We start from the raw sequence: 13,486 nt of genomic DNA on the forward strand, positions 1-13,486 counted from the left end.
GTGTGGACCACTCTTTCCTGCTTCGTTTTACAAACCTCAGAATTATTTGTTGAAAACTAGACTTATTACACGACGTAATGTGTCAGCTCTAGAAGTCAGATTTTCTCCCCATGTGGCATTTACAATCATTATTCTTTATTGTTGTTGTTGCCGTGTATTTGCTCAGTACTTTCCTGAACAAATTCTGTGGTTTGTCAGCTTTATCACATGTGCTTAGTTAACCTTGGCGGTCAGCGGGTGCTACGCAGAGGTTTCCCTGTGACTGGAGGTGGCAGGTCCTCCGGCCCTTGCCCATGGGCCACATGTGGGTGGTGGGACACGTGTCAGTGCTCGGGTGGGCAGCGTACAGCTCTGCAGCCTCTTGACTTCATGTTTGAGCAAAGCTTCAAGGCCGACCTGCATTTCCTAGGGCAGCATCAGGGCTACTCAGATTAGCCATATCTTCTTTAGTGAGCTCTGGGATTTTGTGTCTCTCAAGAAATGTTTTTCCCATTCGACTCAAGTTGTTCAATTTCTGGGCATAAAGTTATTGACGTTTTCCCCTATGATTCCTCTAATATGTATATAATTTGTATTGCTGTCACTTTTCTTCCTGTTGATAATGTCAAGTTGGGTTTTCTTTTTATCCAGATTTACTGATTAGTTTAGCTAGAAGTTTATCAGTTTTATTGATCTTCTTGAAGAATGCGCTTGTGGTTTTTTGGTGATTCTCATTTTTCTGAGTTTTGTTTACTTGATTTCTCCTTTTTAAAAAAATTTTTTTAATGTTTCATTTATTTCTGAGAGAGCGACAGAGAGAGGGAGGGAGAGAGAGAGAGACAGCGTGAGCAGGGGAGGGGCAGAGAGAGAGGGAGACACAGAATCTGAAACAGACTCCAGGCTCTGAGCTGTCAGCACAGAGCCTGACACGGGGCTCGAATCCACGAACCGTGAGATCATGACCTGAGCCGAAGTCAGACGCTTAACCGACTGAGCCCCCAGGCGCCCCTTTATTTCTCCTTTTGATCTTTATTTATTTTTCTTTCTTTTGCTTAATTTGGCTTTAAATTTGCCGCCCTTTTCCTCCCATTTGCAGGTCGAAGGTGAAGTGTCCTATCCTTCTTCCCTAATCAGTGCTATAAATATGCTCCTAAGTACTGCTTTCTGGCAGCCCACAAACCCTACATTGTATTTTTGTAGCAGGATTCTCACACAGAGAGTCTTGACACCGAGGGTTCTAATTTCCAGGAAGCAGCTTTTATTCATGTCGGCACCGCTCAGTTGGGTTTGTATCCAAAGAACTGAGCCCCAAACGTCCCGTGGCATAGTTTTTAAAAATACATTTTCTACTTCTTTGTCTCCCATACATGGTAACACACATAAACATGCCATCTGATTAAGTAGACTCCGTTTGCAAGGTCATGAGGGATGTGGTCAGGTAGATGCAGAGCCAGGTTACCTTGAAGTTTTCTCTCCTTTTTTTTTTCTCTCTCCTTAGGGAGGGCACCCTCCCACATTTTTGTTTTGATACAACTCGAAATTAATTCTAATTTCCCTTTTTGTTTTTACTTTTCCTTTGAAACATGACTTATTTAGAAATTTGGTATTGAGTTTCTAAATATTTTGGAATTTTTCTAGAGAATTTTCTGTTATTTACCTGTGACTTAATTCTCTTGTGGTCAGAGGATGTATTTTGTGTGACTTGAATCTTTCTGAATATTGAAACTTGTTTTATGGATGAGAGTATGGTATTCCTTGGTAAAGGTTGTATGTGCACTTGAGAAGAATGTGCATGCTGCGATTTCTGGGTGAGGGGATCTGTCAGTCCAGGCTAGCGATGCGGTAGCATTGTGCAGATCACCTCTGTCCTTACTCATGTTCTGTGTAGTTGTACATCATTCACTGAGGATTGGGTATTGGGATCTCTAAGGATAATTTTAACTTTTTTATTGTCCTCAAAGCCTGGCCTCCTGCTTCAGTGCTCTGTTGAATCCCCTGAAGTAGGGATTATGTCTCCTAATTCCTTTGATCCCAGCTCATAGTAGTGACTATTTTTAGAAAAAATGATGTTGTCAACTTGGGAACTATTTGTTGTATGTACTTGCTGAATTTAGTTGTGTATTTGAAGGTTATATTAAGATGAGATGCCTTTTCAGTGAAAACATACAAACATTTGCTTTTTATTTGACGCATTTTACATGGAATACCATTATAATATAAAAATTAATATAAAATGACTCTTCATTTTAACTGCAAATTTAAAGTTTCTTTTAGTCAAAATGCCAGGGAGCTTTACTTCTGACTAGGCATATTCAATAGACTTTCAGTACAGATTATGCTAGAAAAAAAGTCTTTAAAAATTTGAAATAAATTCCTATTTGTCACCCAATATGTATCATTCTGGTAATCTTGGACATTAAATGTTTAGTTTTTTTTCTCCCCCTACAATAGCTTGTATATCATTTGGGTTACTTACATGATTTTTTTTTCTCTCCTAGAGCCACAAACATTCTATGTGTATACGGCCGTTTCTGCCTTATTTCAATGTGTCACACCAGTTTGCTACCTTCCTTCTTAAGGGCTCTTTTGTAAGTAAATATGTGGGACTTTTATTTTGGTTTTGATTTGAGAATTTATATATTTTATCACAGGCTAGGGCTTCTTAAGTGAAGTCTTTTGTATGTTACCAGCTGTTAAGCATTTGTCTAAAAGTGGGTAAATGCAGTGGTGTTTTCTGTCTCCTCACTGGTTTTAGTCAAACAGTGTGGAAGCCATGAGGAGACAAAACTCGGTGGCTAAACTCTGTGGCTATAACCCTCCATGGCTTTGAAGAACACTTACCACAAGTCACTTGCAACAAAGTTGTTCTTGTTGGTAGAAGCATCAATTATGTAGTCTCGGGAACTTTCAAACTTTGATTTTTACAGTATTCTGTACAAAGAAACAACAACGTAAAAAGACAGCAGATTCTTGTTATTTCTACCTATTGTTAGATTTGAATACAGGAAATACAATGCCTTTTCTGACCTAATTACATAAGAATTGTTCTATGAATACCAGAAAATTCCTAAAACGCATTTTACACAGGTACAATAGTGAGTATTTTTGAAGCAAGGCACTAAATTCTTTTTTAACATTTGCCAAAAGTCTGTAGTATGTATAGGACATAAAGTATTTGCTTGAGCAATTTCTTCCTACTTTCAGAATGTTGCCATTGAAGACTTGAGGTGGGTCTTTTGGCAAATAGCAATAGAGGTCATATTATCAGTGGTTCATTCTTGCTGGTACTTACTCATTTTGGAAATCCTCAGAGGATATGATGAACCCCTCAACTTTGCTTTTTTGTGTGTGTTTTCTCCTCAGAGTGAAATACCAGAGCTACAGGTGTGGTATACCAGACTTGGAAAACCATCTAAGAGGTTTCTTTTTAAACAACTGGATTCTCTATGGGTAGTTTTCAAATAAATTCCTATATTTTAAGGATTGCAAACAGTAAAAGAGAACAGACATTTGATTAATGAATTAAGAATTTTAAATTTTACAACTGATTTTGTGGCTTAAGTATAATAGACCTAAAGTTTCCAGTGGGTTTTTTGTTTGTTCATTTGTTTGGTCGGTTGGTTTTGTTTTAGTAGAAATCCTCCTCAAGGCATAATAGGAGTGTGTGTTTATAGGTGTGTTTGCTCTTAGTATTTAGTTTGCTATTGTGAACGATACCACCATCCTTTGGGTGCCCATGTCAGAAAATTGAATCTCATCTGGGACTGCCCCTTTCTTTATGTACCACTACTGATCAAGTATAGAGCATTCTGTCACTGACATGTTTTTCTTACACATTCCATTTTCCTCCGTTCCCACTGGCTACTGCTTATTTCAGTTCTTTATTACCTCTCTCTTGGATTTTGGAAACTACCTTCTCTTTTTCCAGCCTCTGGTCTGACTCTTTCCAGGCCACCCATCACACTGCTACCAGAATCCAGATCTGGTTTTTGTCAATCCATTGCGTAAATCCCTCAGTGATTTTTCCTGTGAGTTGACCTCCTTAGCATAGCGCAGGACTCTCGTTACCTCATGGGGTAAAAGACTGCTTTCCTTTCTCTGTGCGTGTTCTGCTAACATGGCCTGTACTCACACACTAAACTTCTTGAAGTTTCCAGAGCGTGGCATGTCACTTTACTCACCTCCGTGACTTTGCACCTGCTTTTTCTTCCTTCGAATGCAGCTGAAGTGCCACTTCCCCTGAACCTTTCCCCACCAGCTTTAGCTCACGGCCACCTAGGCACAGTGATTACTAGTTAAACACTCTCCCCACCACACTGGGCCCATGGAGGATTGGAGACCTGCCTTATTTAGCTTTTAATCTCAGGTCCCTGCTATTGTGCTTAGCATATGGGACTTCCTCGGGAAATGTTTCAAAGAATGAATTGGTCCAAGTAAGCACGCTACTTCACCTAACTGACACAAATCTACTTTTCCTGGAAATTATTAATGTTCTGTGAATCAGCTAGTCACCATCAGTGACTGAACCCCCGTCATATATTAAATGCTAAGAAAAGAGCAGTCTGCACAATAAATTGCTAGAAGTAGGATATTAAAATTGATTTTCCCCACAATAAAATAATATTTGGGGGTATACCTGAACCCAGAATATGGTGGTACATTTCATAGATCTGACCAACAATTTATTATTAAGGCAAAGATATGCTGTAAACCCCTTTAATTCAAAGTAGGAAAAAGAGCTCAAATTTCATAAAATAGGCATACATCTAATGCCTGTATTAACTATGCAGAGGATTCTAGTGTCCTCAGAGGTCTACATTTAGCACAGAACAGCTGTGATACAGGGAGTGTTTCTTGAAGGTCATGCTTGGAGCTAAGCACTTTATAAACATTATCTTGTTTAATCCTCACAACAGCCCCAGGAGGTATGTGTTTTTCCCCCTCATTTTGTGGAGATGTGGCTTAAAGAGATTAAGTTGCCAAAAGCATAAATGTGACATAAACCTAGCTTGCTAATTGAAATGTATATTGAACATGAAAGAAGTAGGACTTTTTTCCCTTAATAGCAAAAGGTTTTTTGTGTTTAACAGCTGAGTCAATGGTGAGGTTTTATGGACTTTTCCACCTTAGTAAAGTCCTAAACAGTAATAGGCAGATCTCTTATTTACGTGTATTGAACATACACAAGCTTTGAGAGCTTATAATCTGATGGAAAAGAACAGACTAATAGAAATAGAGTTTGGTGTTGTCTAGTCATCCTTCCCTCCATGTAGTGAAATTCTTTTAAAGTCCTAGCTACAAAGTATAATTTTATTTATTTTTATTTTTAGTAAATTTTTTTTAAGGTTTGTTTATTTTTGAAAGACAGAGAGAGATAGTGTGAGCAAGGGAGGGGCAGAGAGAGAGAAGGAGACACAAAATCTGAAGATTCCAGGCACGACACAGGGCTTGAACTCATGAACTGTGAGATCATGACCTGAGTCGAAGTCAGACACTTAACCGACTGAGCCACCCAGGTGCCCCAACAAAGTATAATTTTATAAAGCCTTGTAAATAACTTAAGAAAAAGATCCCAAAGGCCTTGATAAAGGGTGTATCCTTCACAAGTGGTTATGAAGTTGTAATAGAAGTGAGTTTGGCTCTGGGAGTGCCTAGGTGGCTCAGTCAGTTGAGTGTCTGACTTCCGCTCAGGTCATGATCTCACAGTCCGTGGGTTTGAGCCCCGTGTCAGGCTCTGTGCTGACAGCTCAGAGCCTGGAGCCTGCTTGGGATTCTGTGTCTCCCTCTCTCTCTGCCCCTCCCCTGCTTGCTCTCTATCTCTCCAAAATAAATAAATGTTAAAAAAAATTAAATGAAAAAAAAAAGAAGCGAGTTTGGCTCTTCTTTAAGTTTTCTTTTTCTTTCTTTCTTTTTTTTTTTTTCAAAATTATTTGGCCCAAATGAGAGGAGCCAAAAGCAGCTGGCCTTGACTTCCACGTTTTCTTTTCTCAGCTTCTCGACAGTGGTGGTGCTTTCACGCTGGAGCTGCAGGAAGACGAGCTCTTCACACTCACCACTCTCACCACCGGTGGCAAGGGCAGCTACCCGCAGCCTCCAGAGTCCCAGCCATTCCCGCAAGTGTATACAGATGACTTCGATGTTGGTGAGGTTTTTGTTTGTTTGTTTGTTTGTTTGTTTTCTTTTTAACTAAAACTTAACCTAGTTTCCATTTCTAGCAGTAGCAGGTAGATTTCTACGTGTCGAGCTCGTACGTGATAAAGTGGCTGTAAAATAATAGCTCTAAATGTCCATCTGGTAACTGAGATCTTTTTGTGTTACCTCAGGGTGGCTCTCAACTTGAGGACCGTGTAGTTCTCAGTGCCAGAAAAACTGTAGAGGTCAATGTCAGAATGAAAGCTAGAATCCTAACTAGGTTTTGGTGAAGCTTAAGGTTTGTTTCCTGCCACTCCCCTGTTATCTGTACCTCACGGAAGCCATTCCTGACACCCTCCTATAGCCTGAAGGTGCAGCCGAGCTCCCCTTGGCTATTTTTCCTCATCATCTGCCTGGGGGTTTTATACTTGCACTCTCCTGCTTTTCTAGGAAGAGCTGACCTAAAGCTGTTGGAAAAGCTTTTGATTTTTAGGTAATTTAGGAAAACTGCTAGCCAAGTTAGAAGGCACAGTCATCGTGGTGATAGTCTGAGATCACTCAGTAGGTGACGGAACTTGTTGATGAGTAGACGCACGGCTTGTGGGCCTCGCAGACAGGGTCGGCTGGCTCTCGCATTTGTTCCGAAGACCCGTAGCCGTAGGAGAGACAGAGGCAGGGAGACTGCCATTGTGAGAGAGTGACCTGCACCCCTTGTTGCTGCAGGGCTGCTGTTTCCAGCAGGGCTGCTTGGAGACTCCTAGTTCCCCCTCCCGGTCCCGGTCATGTCATGGTCCTGGTCACTCCCGGCCGCACAGTCTCCTCTCCCCTTCCCAGGAAGTGATGTCCTGGTTAATTGCAGGACAAGGCCCTTTGGACTGTGTACTGGGTTCCTCTCAGTTACTTTCAAGACACAGACAACAGCGACTTCAGGGCTGCTTGGTGCCTCGTTCTCTTGGAGTTCTCTGAAGTGGCCCCTTAGATGAGTCCGTGAATCATGCCACCTGTTGCTGTCCTTTGCTCACTTCTGTGTTGGCAGAGGTAACTCTGCCCTCAGTAGACAAGGAGTCTGGGATATGGCCGAGTTAACCAGAGTGAAGCTCCCTGGCACCGAAAGTGTTCTGTGACCCGAAGACTGAAGGGCGATCCAAACCGTCAAATCTAAAACGTAATGCCCTGTGGACTACAAAATAAACTGAGAGCTAAAGTTAAAAACTGTACGTCAGGCTGTAGCACTACTTTATACGGCTCTTAATTTCTCAAATGATGAATATGGGAACGCTTAGAAAAGCATGAAGTGTGAAATAGCTATAAGATTGTGACCAGAATTGCTCTTCTATAGCCTTCATCATTGTATGACTATAATTTAATAAAACTAGGAACAGATTGATAGCTTAGGCCTAACTGGTTTTACTCCATTTGAGAAATAGAAGACAGTTGGTAATTTGTAAATTCTTTCATTTAATTCTCTTGTCCTCATGCCCACTTAGAAATGAGGGGACTTGAGCGGCTCCTGGGTGGCTTAGTCGGTTAAACATCTGACTCTTGATTTGGCTCAGGTCATGATCCCAGGGTTGTGTGATCAAGCCCCTCATTGGGCTCTGCACTGAGTGTGGAGCCTGCTTAGGATTCTCTCTCTCCCTCTCTTCCACTTGTGTGCACGTTCTCTCTCTCTCAAATTTAAAAAAAAAAAAAAAGAAAAGAAAAAGAAATCAATCTCTATTAACCAAACCCTAAACTTCCACTTGTTATAAGTATCATTTACTAATTTAGGACTTCTAAAAAGTGTTTTTAAAATGTGCTATACAATATCTGAGAGGAGAAATTCTGTAGACTTTATACTAAACAGAGAATTTATTGTGTTCTGAACAGATTACCCATTTTTTAGCGAAGCTCCGAATTTTGCTGATCAGACCGGTGTCTTTGAGTACTTTACAAATATTGAAGACCCTGGAGAGCACCGCTTCACACTGCGCCAAGTTCTCAACCAGCGGCCCATTACTTGGGCTGCTGATGCGTACAACACGATCAGTATTATAGGAGATTACAAATGGTATGTAAAATGGGTGTCCGTCTGTAGACCTGGCTGAAATAGCCTCGTAATGTTGTCAGATACGTTCTGAAGTGAAGACTTCTCAATGATCTTCTTTGTACAGGAATCTAATGAGTGTGTGGTAATTGTTGACTATCATGGCCACAAGCCATGGTTGTGATGCCACAGCGCTCTTCCCTCAGATGTGCTCAATTAATAGTGATTGTTGCAGAAACAAAGTGATTTTAGTGGAAATGTTGAGGACTTTTGGACCCAGTTATAATTGATTCATTTATAAACAGACTGATCTGTGGGTTGTTTGTGGGTTTGCTGGAGAGTCCCTTTGTTGATCTGGTGTTGCCACCTGCTGGATCCATTCTAGACTTACACCGCGTTAGCCTTTGTGGAAATCTATTTACCGGGTGACGGTAGATGGCGATAGTGAGAAGCAAATCAGCTTTTGCTGTTAATCCTTCCTCCTCACCTGCCTGCCTGTGAGTACTACAGAGGAGTGGCTGTCTCTGAACCCAAACTCTTATTTCTGGCTGGGACTCTAGAAAAATCCAGACTCATTAATTATAGTAAAGAGATGAGATCTAGCACCTTCCAAACAGTAACCAAAAGTAGTCATAACTTTGAAGATTTCATGTATTTAAATGGCAGTACTCATCTTTACTGCCGCAGTGGGTAAGGCGGTGGGGAGGGGAGGGGGAGAAGTGGGGAGAGAGGGAAAGAGCCACATAGTCTGAGAGAGAAAGACCAGGAAAGAGCAGTGATGCCTGTTGAGAAGGGCCTGTTTTCATCGTTCATAGCTCTGCTTTCGTGGTGCGATCGCCTGCTCAGGAGCACGCGGCAGCTCTCTTCAGCTGCTGAATCAGATCTCCTCTTCTGCACCTCACTTCCAAGACCCTTTCAAATATGGGCTCCTCCTATTTATTTTGTGCTCTTTCCCAGTATTTCCTCCTGGATTCGAGGTAGCCAGGTCTGTTCAGAGATTCCCCACAAGTCCCACGCTCATTTCTGTTTTCTGGCTGCAATGCCCCCTTACCGCAGGGTAAGGAGGGAATGAAAACCGGGTCCTACGACACACTGGCATGGGCTTCCCACAGGTACCTGTGGCAGAGCTGTCATCCTCGCTACCTTACAGGTCAGGAAACCAAGACTTCCGGGTAAGATGTGCTTGAGATCCCATACTTGTAAGTTCTAGAACTAGGGAGAGGCCAGGACTGTCTGGTGCCGTAGCTCATCTCTCTGGACTACACCTCAGAGCCTCATTTTAATCTTTGTCTTCTTGCTAAGAGGCGCAGGGGGGCCTATAGTCCTGCTTTAGTAACTCGGCTCTCAGTATATGCGCCGCCGTCAGTGCTTCTCTCATATTTAGGATTAGTTAAGTCCCAGCACGGTTATTTGACTCGGGAGGGTAGACCTTCCCGAAGCTACCCAAGACTTTCATCTTGTTAGGAAGCTTTGGTTGGGATCTGAGGACAGTCCACAAAATTGCCTTTCACTGCACACACCCCGGCTCTGCATCCCTCTGCTTAAATTTGCTTAATGCACCGGCTGGTTTTTGTGCCCTCAGCATGACCACGAGGTTATGGCTGTGGACGACTGGGCCACACTTTCATCCTCTTTCATTTGCTGTCTGTAAAATTGCCAGCAGGTTCTGCCATGGGAATCTTCATTCTGGAATGTGATGTAAACAAAGGAGGCTAGATCTTCTCCCGTCCTGACTCTAAATAGAGTAAGTTTATGGTGCTGACACATTCACACTTCTGGTGAGTCAGAACGGAGTAGGAGTTGTTTGGAGCAAGGTCCATCCTTTGTGGTTTCCTGCTGGTGACAGTCTGCAGAGAGACAGGCTCCCTCGACTGGGGACAGTGTACAAGAGAGACTGTGCTTCAGTTGGCTTTGCATTTGACTTTCCCGTATAGTAGCCCAGCTTCGATTAGATGATTCAACGTGGGTTTTCCGGATTGTTGTGAGCCTGTTGTAGCTACTTCTTTTATATTTTTCTTTACAGAGTAAAATTTTATTGTGCAAAATTCACTGATACGAAGCTGAGAAGTATAAAAGCCACACAATTCTAGATCTAACTTTCCTCGTTTCCAGAAATCTATTTCTTGACATTCTTAGTTTTCTTTTAGGTAAATTGCTTGCTTTATTCCTTGGTTTTGTGCACGCTTGCTTTCTTTCCTGTTTGCAGTTCGAGTTTGTGTAGGAGGTAAATTATTTTCAGAGATCGTGTTGGTTTGGGATGGTTGTATCATTGCAGAAAGCATCTCGTAGTATTTATAAAAGAAGCCTGGAGCAGAGCTCACTGTTAAAGCTGCAATAGTTCCTGGTTGGCTGAATTTTCCTCTCCTTTGACGTACCCCTGTCCATCAGTGATGCCGGGCCAGGGCTTTCCTGTCCCTATACAGACAGGGATGCTCTGAGGAGAAAATGGCTCTCAAAGTAGGATTCCTGAACCAGGGGCACCAGCATCGCTTGGGAATTTGCTAGACACACCGATTCAAGAGCCCTAGCGCAGACCACCAGAGTCAGACTCTGGGGTGGGGTGGACAGACTGACTTTAACAAGCCCTCCAGGCGATTTCAGTGCTGCTCAGAGTCCAAAATCCCTGCTGAGGTGTCAGCATAGAGTTGCCTCTGCCTTTGCAGAGAAATAATTTTAGATCTTTCTTCTGGAGTTTTTAAGTCTTGCTAGGGTTAAAGGTAAATATCAGCCCCAAAGTAGCTTATGTTCTCCTAGGGGCTCTAAGCTTTTGCCTTCACTGCTTCTCTTAGCTGATGGAAATTTAATAAACTTTTCCAGAATTGTATGGAAGCTTACCTTTTATGTATTCCTAGGAAAAAAGTGGCTTCTTTTAACATATTCTTAGGTTGAGAAGTTGTTTTATTATAGAGAAATAAGAAGTGTGTTCTTTGTGTCTAAAGTTTATTCACTTATTTTGAGAGAGAGAGGATAGGAGGAGTAAAGATAGACGGAGAGAGAGAGAATCCCAAGCAGGCTCCATGCTGTCGGCATAAAGCCTGATGCAGGGCTCGAACACATGAACTGTAAGATCATGACCTGATTCGAAACCAAGAGTTGGACGCTCAACAGACTGAGCCACCCAGGCACCCCAAGAAATGTGTTCTTAAGAGACTTAAAAACTGTAGATACTAGGGATGCCTGGGTGGCTCAGTCGGTTAAGCATCCGACTTCAGCTTAGGTCATGATCTCATGGTTTGTGGGTTTGAGCCCCGCATTGGGCTCTGTGCTGACTGCCAGCTCAGAGCCTGGAGCCTGCTTCAGATTCTGTGTCTCCTTCTCTCTCTGACCCTCCCCTGCTCATGCTGTCTCTATCTCTCTCTCAAAAATAAATAAAATATTTTAAAAAACCTGTAGATAGTATTTTCCAGTACCTCATTAAAAGAGGCAACAAAATGGCATAACTTTGGTCACATAAAACTTAAAACTGTCATCAATGAAGATTTTTTTTTCCATCAATGAAGGTTCTTGAAGCCCATCCCTGCTACAAGCATAGACTTAGCAAATCACATATGCACCTCAATTAGAAGTTCGGAAGCGTGTGGCTGTGAAATGACATGTTTGTGCTGTATCTGGAGTGGCGTAATTAAAAGCGCTAACTAACAGTTTCATTCTGCAGGTCCAATCTGACTGTAAAGTGTGATGTTTACATAGAGACTCCTGAGAAGGGAGGCGTGTTCATTGCCGGAAGAGTAAATAAAGGTGGTATCTTGATTAGAAGTGCCAGAGGAGTTTTCTTTTGGATTTTTGCAAATGGAACCTACAGAGTTACAGGTGACCTAGGTGAGTGGCTTCTGTATGTGGCGCATGGCTCACTCTGAGATCTGCTGTGAGCTTGTTACTCACTGTGTAATGAGAGAGCTGTACCTCTGGGTGCTTGGACGTCTAATGGGGAAGAGATGCAACACATGTGAGTTGATACCAAACGATTCAAAATCATAGAGTTAGAGAGGCGGCTGTGTAGAAGAAGATTGCGTAGAGCTCTTTCAGGTGGAGCTGAGCTAGGCTGTCCAGATAGGACTTTGCATAGCCTGGGGTGAAGTGGATGTAGTGGCTGAGAGAATGCTCAGGAAACACCATAAGGAAAAAGCAAGACTGTAAGAATGTGCTGGTATGCTAATGGAACTAGAAGGAAAGGGGTTGGTCTGCCTAAAATGGAGATATCCTGTGGGCGCCTGGGTGGCTCAGTCAGTGAAGTGTCTGACTCTTGATTTCCGCTCAGGTCAGGATCTCAAGGTTTGTGAGTTTGAGCCCCACATCGGGCTCTGCCCTGATGGTGGGGAGCCTGGTTGAGATACTCTCTCTTTGTCTCTCTCTTTTCCTCCCCTACTCATGCTTTTTCTTTATCTTTCTCTCAAAACTAAATAAACATTTTTAAAAAATGGAGATATCCTGTTTCCCGATTTAGTTAATAATTTGACATTTTTCATTCATTTTAACAGCCCTTGTCTTATGTAGAATAGTGTCTTATCCAGGAGAGGTTCATACTGAATTCTGTGTAATTCACTGTGGTGTTGCTGCCCCCTGCTCTGTTGAAACAGACTGTATAGGTGCTACCTCTTCTGGACCATCAATCCCTGACTCCCCTGCATTAGTAAAAAAGTCTTCTCTCCTGTAGTTTCCTACTCTTTGCCTCTTGCTAAGATGGAAAGGGCTCCACAAATAACAAAGAAAGATAGTAAGGACACCGGAGTAGGAATTGCAGAATCATAGCATGACCCATCTAGAACATTCCTCACTGATTTTCCAGTACAAACCAGAGAGGTTAATCGATTTGCCCAAAGCCTCAAAATGAACTGGTGGCAGAATTAGAACTAATGAGGGGCGCCTGGGTGGCTTAGTCGGTTAAGCGTCCGACTTTCGCTTAGGTCATGATCTCGCGGTTCGTGGGTTCGAGCCCCGCATCGAGCTCTGTGCTGACTGCCAGCTCAGAGCCTGGAGCCTGTTTCAGTCTGTGACTCCCTCTCTCTCTGACCCTCCCTTGCTCATGCTGTCTCTCTCTCTCCTAGAAATAAATAAAAATATTAAAAAAAAAAAAAAGAATTAGAACTAATGATTTAAATCTGCATCTTTAGTCCCCACTGTTCTTGTGTTTTAAACTGCCCACTCAGCATCTCATCCTGCTCTCTCTCAGCCATTCAGATAGACTATATCCCCAAATTAACTCACTGTTTTCTCTCTCTAATTCTCAATTCACTCTCTATCTGTGTAAGTTACACTAGCTGGAAATCTTACAGTGACCCTTGACTACCACTCCTTATTCTTTATATCCAATCCGATCAAGTATAAATCTACACCTGAGCCGTAGAAGCC

General features: G+C 42.4%; 1 protein-coding gene across 5 annotated transcripts in view; it reads left to right on the plus strand.

Moving 5' to 3' along the window:
• The window catches only part of GALC (galactosylceramidase), a 63,785-nt gene that overhangs the window by 42,566 nt on the left and 7,733 nt on the right, over positions 1-13,486 (plus strand). For 4 of the 5 annotated variants that reach the window (XM_077780812.1, XM_077780809.1, XM_077780811.1 and 1 more), the window contains 5 exons: positions 2,478-2,567; positions 3,343-3,429; positions 5,971-6,121; positions 7,981-8,161; positions 11,793-11,956. In XM_077780812.1, the coding sequence (XP_077636938.1) occupies positions 2,478-2,567; positions 3,343-3,429; positions 5,971-6,121; positions 7,981-8,161; positions 11,793-11,956 (673 nt within the window). The remainder of the gene's footprint in view (positions 1-2,477; positions 2,568-3,342; positions 3,430-5,970; positions 6,122-7,980; positions 8,162-11,792; positions 11,957-13,486) is intronic. The other variant, XM_077780808.1, reaches the window with a different exon arrangement.

Source organism: Crocuta crocuta, unplaced genomic scaffold (assembly GCF_008692635.1).
Source record: "Crocuta crocuta isolate KB4526 unplaced genomic scaffold, BGI_CrCroc_1.0 scaffold299, whole genome shotgun sequence".
NCBI classification, from domain to species: domain Eukaryota; kingdom Metazoa; phylum Chordata; class Mammalia; order Carnivora; family Hyaenidae; genus Crocuta; species Crocuta crocuta.